General features: G+C 40.2%; 1 protein-coding gene across 1 annotated transcript; it reads left to right on the top strand.

Annotated features, from left to right (window-relative positions):
- Positions 1-1,866: 1,866 nt before the first annotated feature.
- On the top strand, positions 1,867-10,608 carry LOC116221546 (NHL repeat-containing protein 3-like). Its single transcript, XM_031572682.2, has 7 exons — positions 1,867-2,043; positions 4,472-4,621; positions 4,713-4,863; positions 4,955-5,155; positions 5,248-5,339; positions 5,507-5,619; positions 9,997-10,608. Exons 1-7 carry the CDS (start codon positions 1,936-1,938, stop codon positions 10,262-10,264), a joined length of 1,083 nt encoding a protein of 360 aa, XP_031428542.1. The 5' UTR covers positions 1,867-1,935; the 3' UTR covers positions 10,265-10,608.
- Positions 10,609-13,550: the final 2,942 nt, after the last annotated feature.

Raw genomic sequence — 13,550 nt, 5'->3', positions numbered from 1 at the left:
ACTAATATGACCAATATTTTATATCTGTAGCATCTATAGTCACAATGTCTTCTTTGTTTTGAATCAGCTGTCATTCAAGAGCTGCAGAAGAATGTTGCTACGCAAGATGAGCCACCTGATTGGTCTCAACTTCCAAACAAGCAAGCACCTAAGTAAAGTACAGATACCTAAAAATGTACTTAAGTACAGTAACGAAGTAAAAGTACTTAGTTACATTCCACCACTGATGCACAGTGAGATGAACTGGCTCTTTGGGAAAATAGTATACCTGTTTAAACATCAAGACTACCAGCACTAGCACACAGAGATTAAACCTCCTGAAAAGGTTTATGGAACCCTTAGCCTTGCATATGTCATGAGCTGGCCTGTTCTGGCATAGGCATAGATAGACTTCATGAATCAAAACCATGATTGAGTAGAACATAACAAATAGAAAATAATCATCCTGTCTCTAATAAACTTGGTGGTCTTGTAAATTCATGTTCATTTGTATGTGATTTATAGCTCAGGGTTTAGAAATGCATACACAAAAAGTTTATCATTTCCAGCATTTCTGTGACCTCTTATTTCATTCGCATTCGTCAAATCACAGAGGTCACACCTGTGACAAGATGTTTTTGATTACAGAAATACAAAATAATTTGTACAGTCCTTGATTCTGGCGAAAAGTTCGACATCTTTACAGCCAATCAAATTACACCCCAGCCTTCTGTGCTGCTGAAGAATAGAATAGAATAGAATATATTTATTTGTCATTGCACAAGTACAACGAAATTGAGGTAGCAGCTCTCAGACACAAAAACAATAAAAATATAGATTGAACATATATATATACATATTTACACTATAAAAACACAAGACATATAACACAACAGAGAGACAAATACAGGTCAGTTTTGTGCATTGTTAAGTGCTATGATGGCTCTGGGATAGAAGCTGTTTTTCAGCCTGTCTGTTTTTGCTATGATGGTCCTAAAGCGTCTCCCTGAGGGCAACAGTTCAAATAGGTGGTAACCAGGGTGTGTTGAGTCTCTGAGGATACTGTGGGCTTTTCTGAGGCAGCGTGTTTTATAAATGTCCTCAAGAGGTGGAAGAGAGCCACCTGTAATAGTGTATGGTTCTGTCAGAGCCACTTTGTTTCCAATTTCCAGAGACAGGACTGTGCATGAATACCTGAGTTTTTTTTTTGAGCCAGCACACTGGACGGATATGACCATGATATGTCATTAGAGATTAAGGACAAGTGCAAAATTGAAATACTGGCTTCTCCGACAACGATACTACAGCCAATATATTCTCCTTTTAAAATGTCCGTTCCGGAGCCTAACGTCTGTTTGTGTATTGGCCTGTGTGATGTTTAGAAGTTGTGTTACATGATATGAGTTTAGAATTTGTATTACATTTGTTTTGCATTTGTATTGTATTACATATGCATCAGGCTGCAACAAGGAAGTACAGTAGGCTACTACGAAATTGATACATGTAGCCTACATTATCTCTTAACATGTTAAGAAGTGTGCAATCCCCCATACGCTTCAATCTTTTAATTTAACTCTACATATAACTTTAATACAGGATGTGGAAATAATACATTCTGTATTATTTTATATATAGGCCTACACAAAAATATGTACACAGGCCTACTGTCTCGATTATTCGCAAATAGTCTATCAGGCTCCATTTGAACATTAGTTGGCGTCAAAAAAACACACACCACTAGAATTCTTGTCTGAAGGGAACTTGTTTGAATGTTGAGCCTGAACATGTGGACAGTGACGCTGTTAAAAACTAAAACGATATTTTAACATGGCAGCTAAGGCTTTTTAAAAGGCTCCTTTGACTTTGGCCATTGGTTCAGAGATTACCACGTGACCAAAACAGGAACCAAGAGAATGGGACTAGTAGACTCTAAACACAGCAGATCTCACCTTTGGGATGAAAATATTCTGTACGTTAAACAGTAATCACTGGAGTCTGATAATTATGAAGATGGCTGTGATTTTTTTTCTGGGGGTGATTTTATATGGCGCAATGAATTCACAAGTAAGTCTGTGTAAACATTTCGGAACAATCATATGCTGTAGTAGCTAGCTAGTTAGCAATCCGGGCTGTTTTAGGGTGCCCTGTGCTACACATAGTGAATTCTGGTTAGCTGCACGATAGAAAAGCGAATCTTCTTGGCATTCACGTGGCAATACGTGCTTTTGCAGCGAGATTCGTCAGTAAAACGTAAACATTGAAAGTCCTGAAATGGAAATGGAATATTGCATAATCATGTATTAGCCTATAAAGTCTGCTTAGGAACGTGTTCTAACCTTTAGGCACCTGTCTACTCACTGCGACCGGCTATACCGACCAGAGACATTATAAGGACTTTGTACCCTGTCTTTGACTACTACTTTGACCTGTTGTTCTCCTTCGGTAGCCGTTATGTGAGGTCCTGCACAGCCTGACGTGTTTGAGATTACAGCAGGTTGGGTTGAACCTGGTATGAATATGCATTCATTTAAGATAGTGATGCTGTCAGATTAAGCTGTAGCATATTCTTTTTTTATATAATATTATGTCCTACTGTTTTTGTAAAGGCATTTGCTGATATTTTGGGCGATCTAGAATTTAAGGTGAATAGGAGATGTTCGTAGACTACGAGGTGTAGGCTACAGGACACTCACGAAATGAAATCACGTGGTTGGCTACAAGCTGAGTCCACTTCCCTGCTTGAGTTATTGGGGTAGAACGTGTAAACTAATGACAGGGCGAACACATGCCAGCGTAGCGTTGGAAGCGTAATTCTAAATCCCATTTATTTCTGTTGGGAGGCATGCCGAACAGCACAAAGGGGTCCTGGAGGCGGATTTATGTGCAGAACTGAAGTGAAAACTGTTCAAATAATACCACTAGGGCAGGTTCTTCAGATTGCAATGAAGCCATGATCAGATTGCTGCCCACATCACAAGGATCAATTAAAGAACACACATGAATATATATATATATTCATATACATTTGCACATAACTTGGAAGTCACAAACATCCATAGGTTCTCCAAGTGACAGCAGGAAAGGTTGTAGCGAGCGGGAGTTAAAAGAATGCATGATATGGTCATTTGTTTAGCCGTGGCCAGGTCACGTTAGTCTCTCTGATAGCACTCAATGTATGGGGGTAGCTGTGAATACACACAGTGGAGGTCTTGTGGGGTGAGAAGATCAGAGAGAGGTCCTCTGATAAGATGTCGTTTGGCCCTCTGGTCAGACTTTGGAGGTCTGGGAGTCCATTGTGTAGATTTGATCATTGTTAGACTGTTTGCTGTATGACAACAACAGGTATGACAGATGGTAGGTGTGATGCATTTTCCTAAAATGACTGAAACTGTAATGGTACTAAAACGAAATAGAAATGAGTCCCTTAAATAAAAACGTAACTGAAACTAATAAAACCACTGGTCAAACTTAACAGAAATTGAGTTATTTGTCTTTTTTTTAAAAAAATGACTGTTTCTAGTCTGCATCAACATTTGTATAAAAAGTGCAGTGCATTCAAGCGAGCTAGCGTTGAATGAGCCCTGAATATGATCACCCATTCCAGAGGGTTAAAGGTGCTATATAATAATAATAATAATAAAACTTTATTTATATAGCACCTTTCATGCAAAAGAATGCAGCTCAAAGTGCTTTACAGCAAATACATAATATGCACAAAGAAATGACATGCACATAAAAATAGACATCAAAGAAACATAACTCAGATATAGTGCAAAAAATATCTAATTATAATTATAGAGATATATTTAATCTAACCCCTTAATATCACCAGTAGAGATTTAAATTAAATTAAAAGTATTTATATATATATATATATAGTGCGAAGTGGTAGCTAGTTAAAGGCTAATGTGAAGAGGTACGTTTTTAGTTTTCTTTTAAAGATGTTAAGCGAGCTGGCTTCCCTGATGTCTATAGGCAGTATGTTCCATAGCACTGGGGCGTAATTGACAAATGCTGCGTCCCCGATTTTCTTATATGCAGGACTGCCTAGCCGTCGGCTTGCGAGGTCAATTATTGTATACTCCACACTCCAAACAAATTATATTATATATGATTGATAGATATCTGGGCGACTATTCATTTCTACATCAACATCAATTGATGGTTATATGCTTATATTAGTGTAATAGAGGAAAGTAGACCCCTGAAGATCTTCATCAGAGCCTTTGAGCTAGCTGACGGGTTAACCATTCATTTGAACTGATAGACTTTCTAATAACTACTGGATATCTAAGCTTGCTTGCTGTTTTAGCTACAGTGACTCACTATCGCCTCTTGAGATACAACGTGGTATTTCGAGAGAGGATGTGCTGCAGCTAGGACTGCTGCTAGCTGGTTACCAGGCTACATTTAGTTAAGGTCTCAACTTACAGTGGGTAACAAGCATCAATAAATCTTTAAATTAATCTGTTGTTGTTTTTTTTTTTTACAGTTTACTGTTGCATTAAAAACAGATTGTCGATTAATGGGAAGACCTCTGTTCAAACTGGATTTGTCTTGGCCTAAATACACTGAGGAGTTTACTGGTGAAGCATTTGGGGTGGCCGTTAACCAAGTATCTGGTTTGGTATATGTTGCTCAGGTAAGATTGCAAAAAGAACATGTTGTATTTGTACAATTAGGCATGTTCATGGTAAGCAGTTTTAAAAATATGTTTGTCTTTCCCTAACCAGAGAGGAGAGAATGTAGCGAAAGTACTTGTCTTTAACATAGATGGAGACTTCATGCAAGCTTGGAATACCACAACTTTAGAGATGCCCCATGGAATTTTCCTTGCTGGTGCACTTACCAACCCTTCGGTGTGGATTACAGATGTTGGAACAGGTGGGGTTGGACGTGTGATTAATCTAATGCAATGTTCGTAATGATATGCATTGTGAATAATCCTTATTTTGTTCTCTTTTGTTCTCATCAGGTCCGTATGGCCATACAGTTAAGCAGTACACTCCTTCAGGGAAGCTTCTGCAGATTCTGGGCACGCCTGGGAAAGCAGGGTCGGGTGTGAATCCACTTCAGTTCGATCAGCCGGCAGAGATCTTTGTCCATACCTCTGGGGAAATCTACATTGTGGACGGGGATGGAGGCATGAACAACCGTCTGATTAAGTTATCGGAAGGTAGACACGACTTTACTACCTGTTGAACATAATTATCAGTAATTATGAATATGGTACACGTGCGTCTCGTATTGACTGTGCCAAACATGTAGATCTCCAGGTAGTGTGGGTGCATGGGGAGGAAGGCCAGGAGCTGGCACAGTTTCACATTCCCCATAGTGTGGCCGTGGATAGCTATCAGAGGGTATGTCCAAAAATATTATTCTTATATATATATATGTCTATTCCAGAAGCATTAAGCAGTGTTATGGCCAATTGTAAATGCCTGTTTCTCTTTTTTTCCTGTCTGTATATTTATAATATTTTCTATAGCATTGTATACAAATAAACACTTGTGTGTCACCTCCTCAGGTATGGGTGGCTGATCGAGGAAACAAGAGAATCCAAGTGTTCAATTCAGTGACAGGAGACTGGCTCGGCACATGGGGAAGCTGCTTTAGTGAAGATGGACCATACTCAGTTAGGTAAGAGACAGGCTGTCTTCATGAATTGGGTTAAAGCGTACATGATATCCAAAGTGTGTCATGTTTGAAGTTGGAGTCAGTGGTTTGCCCAGACATTTTGAGACTGTAGGGAAGGTTTGGTTGTGTGAAAGGTAGTTTCTTGCAATTAAATGAATGAAGGCATTGCTTGGAAGGCAATGAATTCTCCAAAGATTTTACTCAGACATGACAAATATGAAATGACAACACGTAGATAACATACTTTAACACGTATCTTTGTATCTATGTATACTGTATATAGTGACCATTTATCCAAAAACAGGGGAGATTCAAAGAGGTCCAGGTAAAGTTTCCACAATGTGATGGGTTTATTAATACAAATGGATGTTTGGTAATAAATTAAATCAAGGCAGAAAGCTTAAATTAGAGTACAAAGAGCAGCGAGGTCTATCCTCGACAAACAAGCAGGCAAGCTTTAACCTTTAACCTTTAGAGGTTACAAATTCTCAGAAAATGCAAACCAATGCCAGCATTAGAATTACTTACTTATTAAATAAATAATTGTTGGATATTTTAGTATCAACAAGACGCAATGTTTATAATAAGGCAGAGACACACAGTTGTAAAATTTAGACAATTGTATTTATCTTTGCAAAGAGGGAGAGAAGTTACATCATCACTGCCGCCAACTCAAGTCCGAAGGCGCAGTTCCTTCTTGCAGCGTTTACAGCCATGTGTTGTTCCTCATTATGGGTGGAATCACAAACGTGTGACCTTTCCTAATTTGGTATTAACAGAACCCATCTTTAAGACACGTTTACTCTGACATTTTCTGTGACATTTCTCAGAATGGATGGTTTTTCTTGGCCCGGCCTCCTGTTCTGCTGCTTCTAGGTGCAAGACGCAGCCTGCGAAGACAGTTTCAAACTATGATCAACAGAATTTAATACATTAAACATTAATACACTGCATATACTCAATGGGCCCTAATTTAATAGACACACACCACAAGTTCTTACGTACAACCAAGAAGGGCATCACGTAATGCTATTTTCATTACTAGGAGCACATTCCTTTGGTCGTTTCATAACATGCGCAAAGTTAAACACCTTCAAGGGTGGATGGACGCCTCATTTGGGTGTGTCTGATCAAAAAGGTGGGCATTTGGTGTCAATGGTTTTGAGGAATGCACAATCCCATTTCCATTGTTTTCAGATATTAACTGCTATTACATATATTTGGTTGCTAACACAGGCTACTGACACTATCATATAAGTTGATATTTCACAGTGCAGGGAGCACCACGAGTCTATCCGTGTTCAGTAATGTTATGTAACGAAAAACAACATTGGATAGATGACATTTTCATTCATACTCCTTCCATAATGATACAGTAAGGTATTCCTACCAGAGCTTATTTAAAGGGATGCTATGGAGTGCGAACCTCCGCAAGAGGTGTGCGATGTCTCATGCCATGTAACCTGGCTCTGAACTATCCTAGCTATCTCTATCTTAAGCACAAGCATTCACACATATACAAAATGGCCGCCCACAACAGAGGACAAGGGTAGACAAATCACCAATGCATTAGGAAAACCACACTCGCACAAATCACCAACGCATTAGGAAAACCACACTCGCACAAATCACCAACGCATTAGGAAAACCACACTCGCACAAATCATAAACACGCTGACACTGATTGCTTAGCATAGCCTACGTGTACTTTTGAAGTTTAGTTGAAAAAGTAATACTTTTGGTGAACTGAAGTTATCTACTGTCCTTAGCTAACATTTCGTTCTCACGTTGAGTTTGCTGGTCAGAAGCACCAATGGATTGGTTTTTAGTGAGGAGAGGGACAGACTGCCACGACAGAGGGACAGGGACAGGCTTCCACCAAAGCTACAACTTTACAGGATACAGGGAAACTAAGTCGAAAAAGAAAATGCAATGAGGAATACATCAAATATGGCTTTAGAGTGTGTGACGGACTGAGCCTCGGTTGCTGTCAACATGTCTGGGTTTGGCCCAAAAAGACAGAGAGAGTGAGGGTTCAAATATAACGGTTTATTCCGCATTCATTATTCTGGAGAACTGCTAAGCCTCTCAATAGGCAGAGAACAAAAAGCAGCAGTCTCCAGGAATATCACCTGCTCAGCCTCTAAATGGGGTAGAGGTCACAAATCAGCAGTAAACATAAGGGTCCACAAAAATGCACATACCTGACCAGACTTGACTAACTGAACAAGACAGAACAATGAACATATATACACCTGGCGGCCAGCACCATTTTTACACACGGGGGGGGTAGACACAAACACTAAACAATACACAATGACAAGACAGACCCCGAGACACGAACATAGCATTTCTTCAGATTATAAAACAAAGAGATAACTATGTAATAAAATAATGTTTGAAAGGGGTGAAAAACCAACCACTTTATCCAGGTGGTCTGGCCCAGGCCATTTTTCATGACCCCTCTGCCAGTCTAGGCAATTAGTCTCCATGAGGTGGATTCAATTGTAATCAGTGGTATGAGTGTTTGTGTGTGCAAACCATGTCTGTTTGGGTGCGCTAGTGGGTGCAAATATGGGGCAGGAGTGTGTGGTTCATATGCGGTCGCACCACGACCGTCACAGAGTGACAACAGACAGAGCAGGAGAGGAGGTACCACTGTGTTTCGTGTGTTCAACAATACTGTCAAATGAAGCCATGAAGCCGTCAAAACTATTGCGGCATATGGAGACGCAACACGTTTTCTTGAAGGCCAAGCCTACTGAGTACATGCAACAGATGTTGCGTGATTTCAAAGGACAGCAGACGATCATGAGAGAAAATGCACTGAAAGCATCATATCTGGTCGCTCTCAGGATTGCAAAATGCAAAAAGCCCCATAAAATTGCAGAGCAGCTTATTTTGCCAGCAGCTGTAGACATGTGCAGAGCTATGATAAACGAAGAATGTGCAAACAAATTAAAAACTATTCCGTTGTCAGACAACACAATGGGAAGATGAATTGGGGAAATGGCAAATTATGTCAAGACCAGCTGATGGCCAATGATTTTCACTTCAAATCGACGAGACCACAGATGTAACCAATGATGCGCAACTGTTAGCATTTGTGCGATACGAGGACAATGGCACTATGTGCGATGAATTTCTTTTTTGCAAACCACTGCCCGGGCGAACTACCGGTGTAGAGATCTTTAAAGCACTTGAAGATTTTTTTCAAAGATCACAATATCTCATGGCAGAAGTGCGTGGCATTATGTAGCCATTGGGGCCAGAGCCATGAGTGGCAACCAGACATGTTTGCGCATGTAAGGAGGGTGGCTCCGGGGATAATTTGGACACACTGCCTGATTCGTAGAGAGTCTCTGGCCTCCAAAGATCTCAGTGTTGAGCTCAGTGATGTGTTTGATGTCGTTGTCTTAACTTCATAAAACGTAATGCATTGAATACACGCCTGTTTTCATCCTTATGTCAAGAGGAAAATGTTATCAAATGTTAAAACTTCCTTCTATCCACATGCACGCACGCACGTGCAGGCACATCAGTGGGCCGCGGATTACTTTCTAGTCAGAATGGTGGTCCCTGGGACAAAACCAGTTGAAAACCCCTGGCGTATTGTATTGTCACATGATCAAATAGAGACTTGACATTGGACAACAACATACATAGCAATCATCATTGCTAATCACAAAAATACCAAAGAAAATAAGAACTTATTCATTTCATTGAATAGTTTTTTTTATAGTTTCTATAGTGTATGTAGGATAAGCATATGATTTTGTTATAAATTGCTACTTTGCCCCAAAAAATAATAACAACCATGACTGAGATAAGTTTGCCTTTTAAGTGTATATATAGCATTTGACACTGCTGATGATTTAAAAACAGTGCAAATTTGAACATCTGCATATCCGAGAAAATTTTACGCCGTACTGAGACTGAAGGTGGGCCCGTCGAGCGATGCCTGTCGCTGTACTTGGAGGGGGGGGGGGGGCCCGTCGAGCGACGTGTGTATATCTTTGGACCCGGCTACGGGCCCTGCCACACCACGGGCCCAGGTGCAGCCGCCCCTGCTGCACCCCCTATAGTGACGCCCCTGGTGCCACTGCCACAGCACTCATAAGGACAACAGAACTAATATTGACTATGATCAGATGCTTCCAGAGCTAACACAATTGTGGCTAGGCTCATACTTTCTTTCACACATTCAGTTTTCTTTGGTATCATCGACAGTATTGTATTTCTTATCAGTGATTTAAAGGATTGAAATTGTGTATGTGTTTGTATGTAAGTGTGTGTACACACAGAGACATTTGACTCAATATCAGTACAACATCATTCCTCTACTGCATTATTAAAACGTGTATCTCTATTGTTTTCCAGGCAAACTTCGGATCAGAAGTATTTTGTTGTGGTTCAGCTGAACAGTAACCGGATCACCCTGCTGGAAGCTCCTCCAATCGGAGTGATCGGTCAGTGTCATGTGGTCAGTGTCATCCAGCTGGCTGAGGATGTGAAGCCCCACCTGGTTGACATTGACCTCAAAACAGGAGCGTTATATGTGGCAGAGATTGGTGCGCAGCAGGTTCAAAAGTTTATGCCTTACACTCTAGACAGAAAAAGGGCCTCTGAAACTCCTTTCAAGGCATGACAAGCTGATCAAATACAAAATGTCACCCATAAAGAATGCTTAGAATAGCAATATTTTCATATTGTTTGTGTAAATATATCGTTTTAATGTCGTTTTACAAATGTGTATGTCGATTCTGTCAAGTAATTTTCTTGCACCTCACCAAGCACCCCTTCTCTCAGTATTTCCCCCACCCAAAGCATTTGGACGAGGCTCCCAGTAAGTGCAAGAGGATATGCACAGATAATCAAGTATTTAGATAACCATTTGCAGAATAACTATTCCAATATTAGTATCACCATTTGATTATTATCAATACACATTCCCATATCACAACTGACAATAAAGAAATGTACTGTTCAAGATTACATTTTCCATTTACTGTAGTTGTGTACTTTGTGCTTCAGGAGAAACACTGTAATTTGAATATTTTAAGGGATATTTCTCATTCCCCCATAACGCCAACACAGCATAGTGTCACGATATATACTCTATCATGTGGTATTCTGCACCTCCATAACATGTCGAATATTGTGGCTAGTGTTGTGTTACATACATTTCCTCTCTAGTGAGTTTAGCACTGACGTTTGTGCAAGTACGGCAATCTAGACTGTTCCCATTCTTAGTTCCACATTGGTGGAACGAGCTGCCTAGCACTACCAGAGCAGGGACGTCCCTCTCTAACTCTTCAGAGAGCACCTCCCTTCCCTCCTCTCCCAACTCTTCAGAGAGCACCTCCTTTCCTAACTCTTCAGAGAGAACCTCCCTTCCCTCCCTTCCCAACTCTTCAGAGAGCACCTCCTTTCCCAACTCTTCAGAGAGTACCTCCTCTCCTAACTCTTCAGAGAGCACCTCCTCTCCTAACGTGCACTTCCTCTCCCTTCGTCTTCCTCCCTCTACCTCTCCTTATCTTTCCTCTAATGCTATCTCCTCTAACTACTACTTAACTCGCACTTACAGTAGTTACATTCCTGCACTTTTTATTTCTTATGTAAGGTAGTATTTATTGTTACACTAGGTCTCTACTGCTCGTAGCTTGATTGTTCTCTCCTTTGTATTGTCGCTTTGGATAAAAGACTAAATGTAAATGTAAATGTAGCATTATGTTAGCTAGATTCACAGGTATTGCAATGAGTAACCTGAAGGCTTCAAGGAGAACTGTTAAGTTATGGTATGTGTGTAAATGTCTGTCCCACCAGGAACTTGTGAGGGTTTGTTGTGATTTTTGCAGCCAAGAATAACTTAATTACTGAAATGGGAATTCTCAGAAATGAAATTGAATTTGTGATGATGTTGGGGTTATTTTTGCAGTTTCCAATTTCTCAAAAAATGTGATCAAATTATTGTGTAATGTGTGATTAGTCTTAGCTTGAACTAGCCTTGAGCTTCATCCACAAAGAGCCGGTGTGAGTTTGGAAGTTGTTATACATGTTATGTTGACTATTCAAATCTTAGGTAGGCTTTTTCCCCTGAGTTGGCGATGCAACTGGTAAGGTACATCACGAAGTCAACAGACAATTAGTCTGTTTCTTTGCCAAGTGGTGAAGCGTTTCCTCCTATTCCTGCCACACTCCTCCTGTGTGGGCAGAGAAAGAAAAGTCCAGTGAAAGGGAAGAGAGTCTGGGAAGTTGGGAAAGAAAGAGGAAAACCAAACATCATCATCAGATGAGAAGGAGTGTTTCGGCCTTGTCTGTATGGATATTTTCAAACAGCTGGCTACCAAGGAGACTTTGGTTCAATGTGTGAGATACATATATTGCATGTAGGCTTTCTCAGGAGAGACTATTTATTTTTTTGCCAGAATTAATCAGTTTTTACTGATAGGCATGATTTCCCATACTGTTAAAATTGATGGTTACTTTTTTGTTCACTTAAGGTGTTGAGTTCCGTTTTGGATATGAAATAAAAATGAATCTATGTTCACAGTTACAATTACGTGTTCTTATTTGTTTGATGATCCAATGTGTGTGATGACTGATGTTAATGTAAAATATTGTAAAATGAAATACTATATATATGACAATCTAATGAATTTGAAATATGTGCCCAACATAAAGGTCATTTGGAACAACATTTTCACCATTGTGATCATGGTATCATTTGCAGTCATTGTGAGAAAAACTGTGACAGCAGGCCCCACTTTCAACTAAACAAAAAAGATTTGCATTGGCAAACATGACTTTCCAGGGAGATCATATGTGTATCTTCACTTGATGATCATATGCAAATCTTCACTTGTTGAAGAACCACACACAGGACGCAACCATTCAGGAAATGATGGGTGTTCCTCAGAGTTAAGGAACGATCCTTGATGGATCCTTGACAGCTGCGTTCCAAGAATACTAAGTCATCGAATCCCGCCGAAGGACGGTTCCAATGCCTAGGATCCTTCCAATTCTACCGAGGACCAAGTCTTTTGGTCATAGAATGTTCAAGGATGCAGTTAAATTAAGTCACTATTTACGTTAGCCAGAAATGGCTAGAGAAGCGCTGGTACCATTGCATGAATTTAATGTCCATCTTTGAGAATCTCACTGACTGATTAGGACTGACATGTCACATCAGGATAATAATATAGAGCGTTTAACTAGTTTCATGTTAGCTATGTTCAAGGGTAAGCATTTTCAAACATAAGCTAACGATACTTTTCAACAAAATTAGCCAGCAAACTGCAGTAGTATCAATCATTATTCAATCATTTCACAAAGGGCCTGTTTGTGCTGGATTTAAAGAGAAGATAAAACTTTATTGCCACACAACAATGTTGGTGGTATTCCTTTACATTTAGTCATTTAGCAGACGCTTTTATCCAAAGCGACTTACATATGTGCGACTTACAATGTATACACATTTTACATTTACACTGATGGCACACTGCACATCAGGAGCAATTAGGGGTTCAGTGTCTTGCTCAAGGATGCTTCGACAGGGAATCGAACTAGCAACCTTCTGATTACTAAACGACTTCTCTACCCCCTGTACCACTGTCACAGGTAACTGAGTCCAGTATGGACGGGGGGAGATGGGGGTAAAAGAAAGTCCAGGCCAGCTTTGGGAGTTCAGGAGTCTGATAGCAGAGGCGAAGAAGCTGTTATTGAGGCGCGTCGTTCCAGCTCACATGGCTCTGTAGTGTCTCCTAGGAGGCAGAAGTTCAAAAAAAGTCATGGCTTGGATGGGAGGAGTCTCTGATTATCCCTGATTATCTTCTATTACAACTTTAATACTCACAACTTCAATACTCGCCTTCCATGTGAATTCTCTGACTGACCAACCGAAATGTCCAACTGTCAAGCTTTGGTGACATATA

The sequence above is a fragment of the Clupea harengus genome, chromosome 8, assembly GCF_900700415.2.
Source record: "Clupea harengus chromosome 8, Ch_v2.0.2, whole genome shotgun sequence".
NCBI classification, from domain to species: domain Eukaryota; kingdom Metazoa; phylum Chordata; class Actinopteri; order Clupeiformes; family Clupeidae; genus Clupea; species Clupea harengus.
Note: the sequence above shows the minus strand (reverse complement) of the source record. Positions and strands in the feature narration are given on the sequence as shown.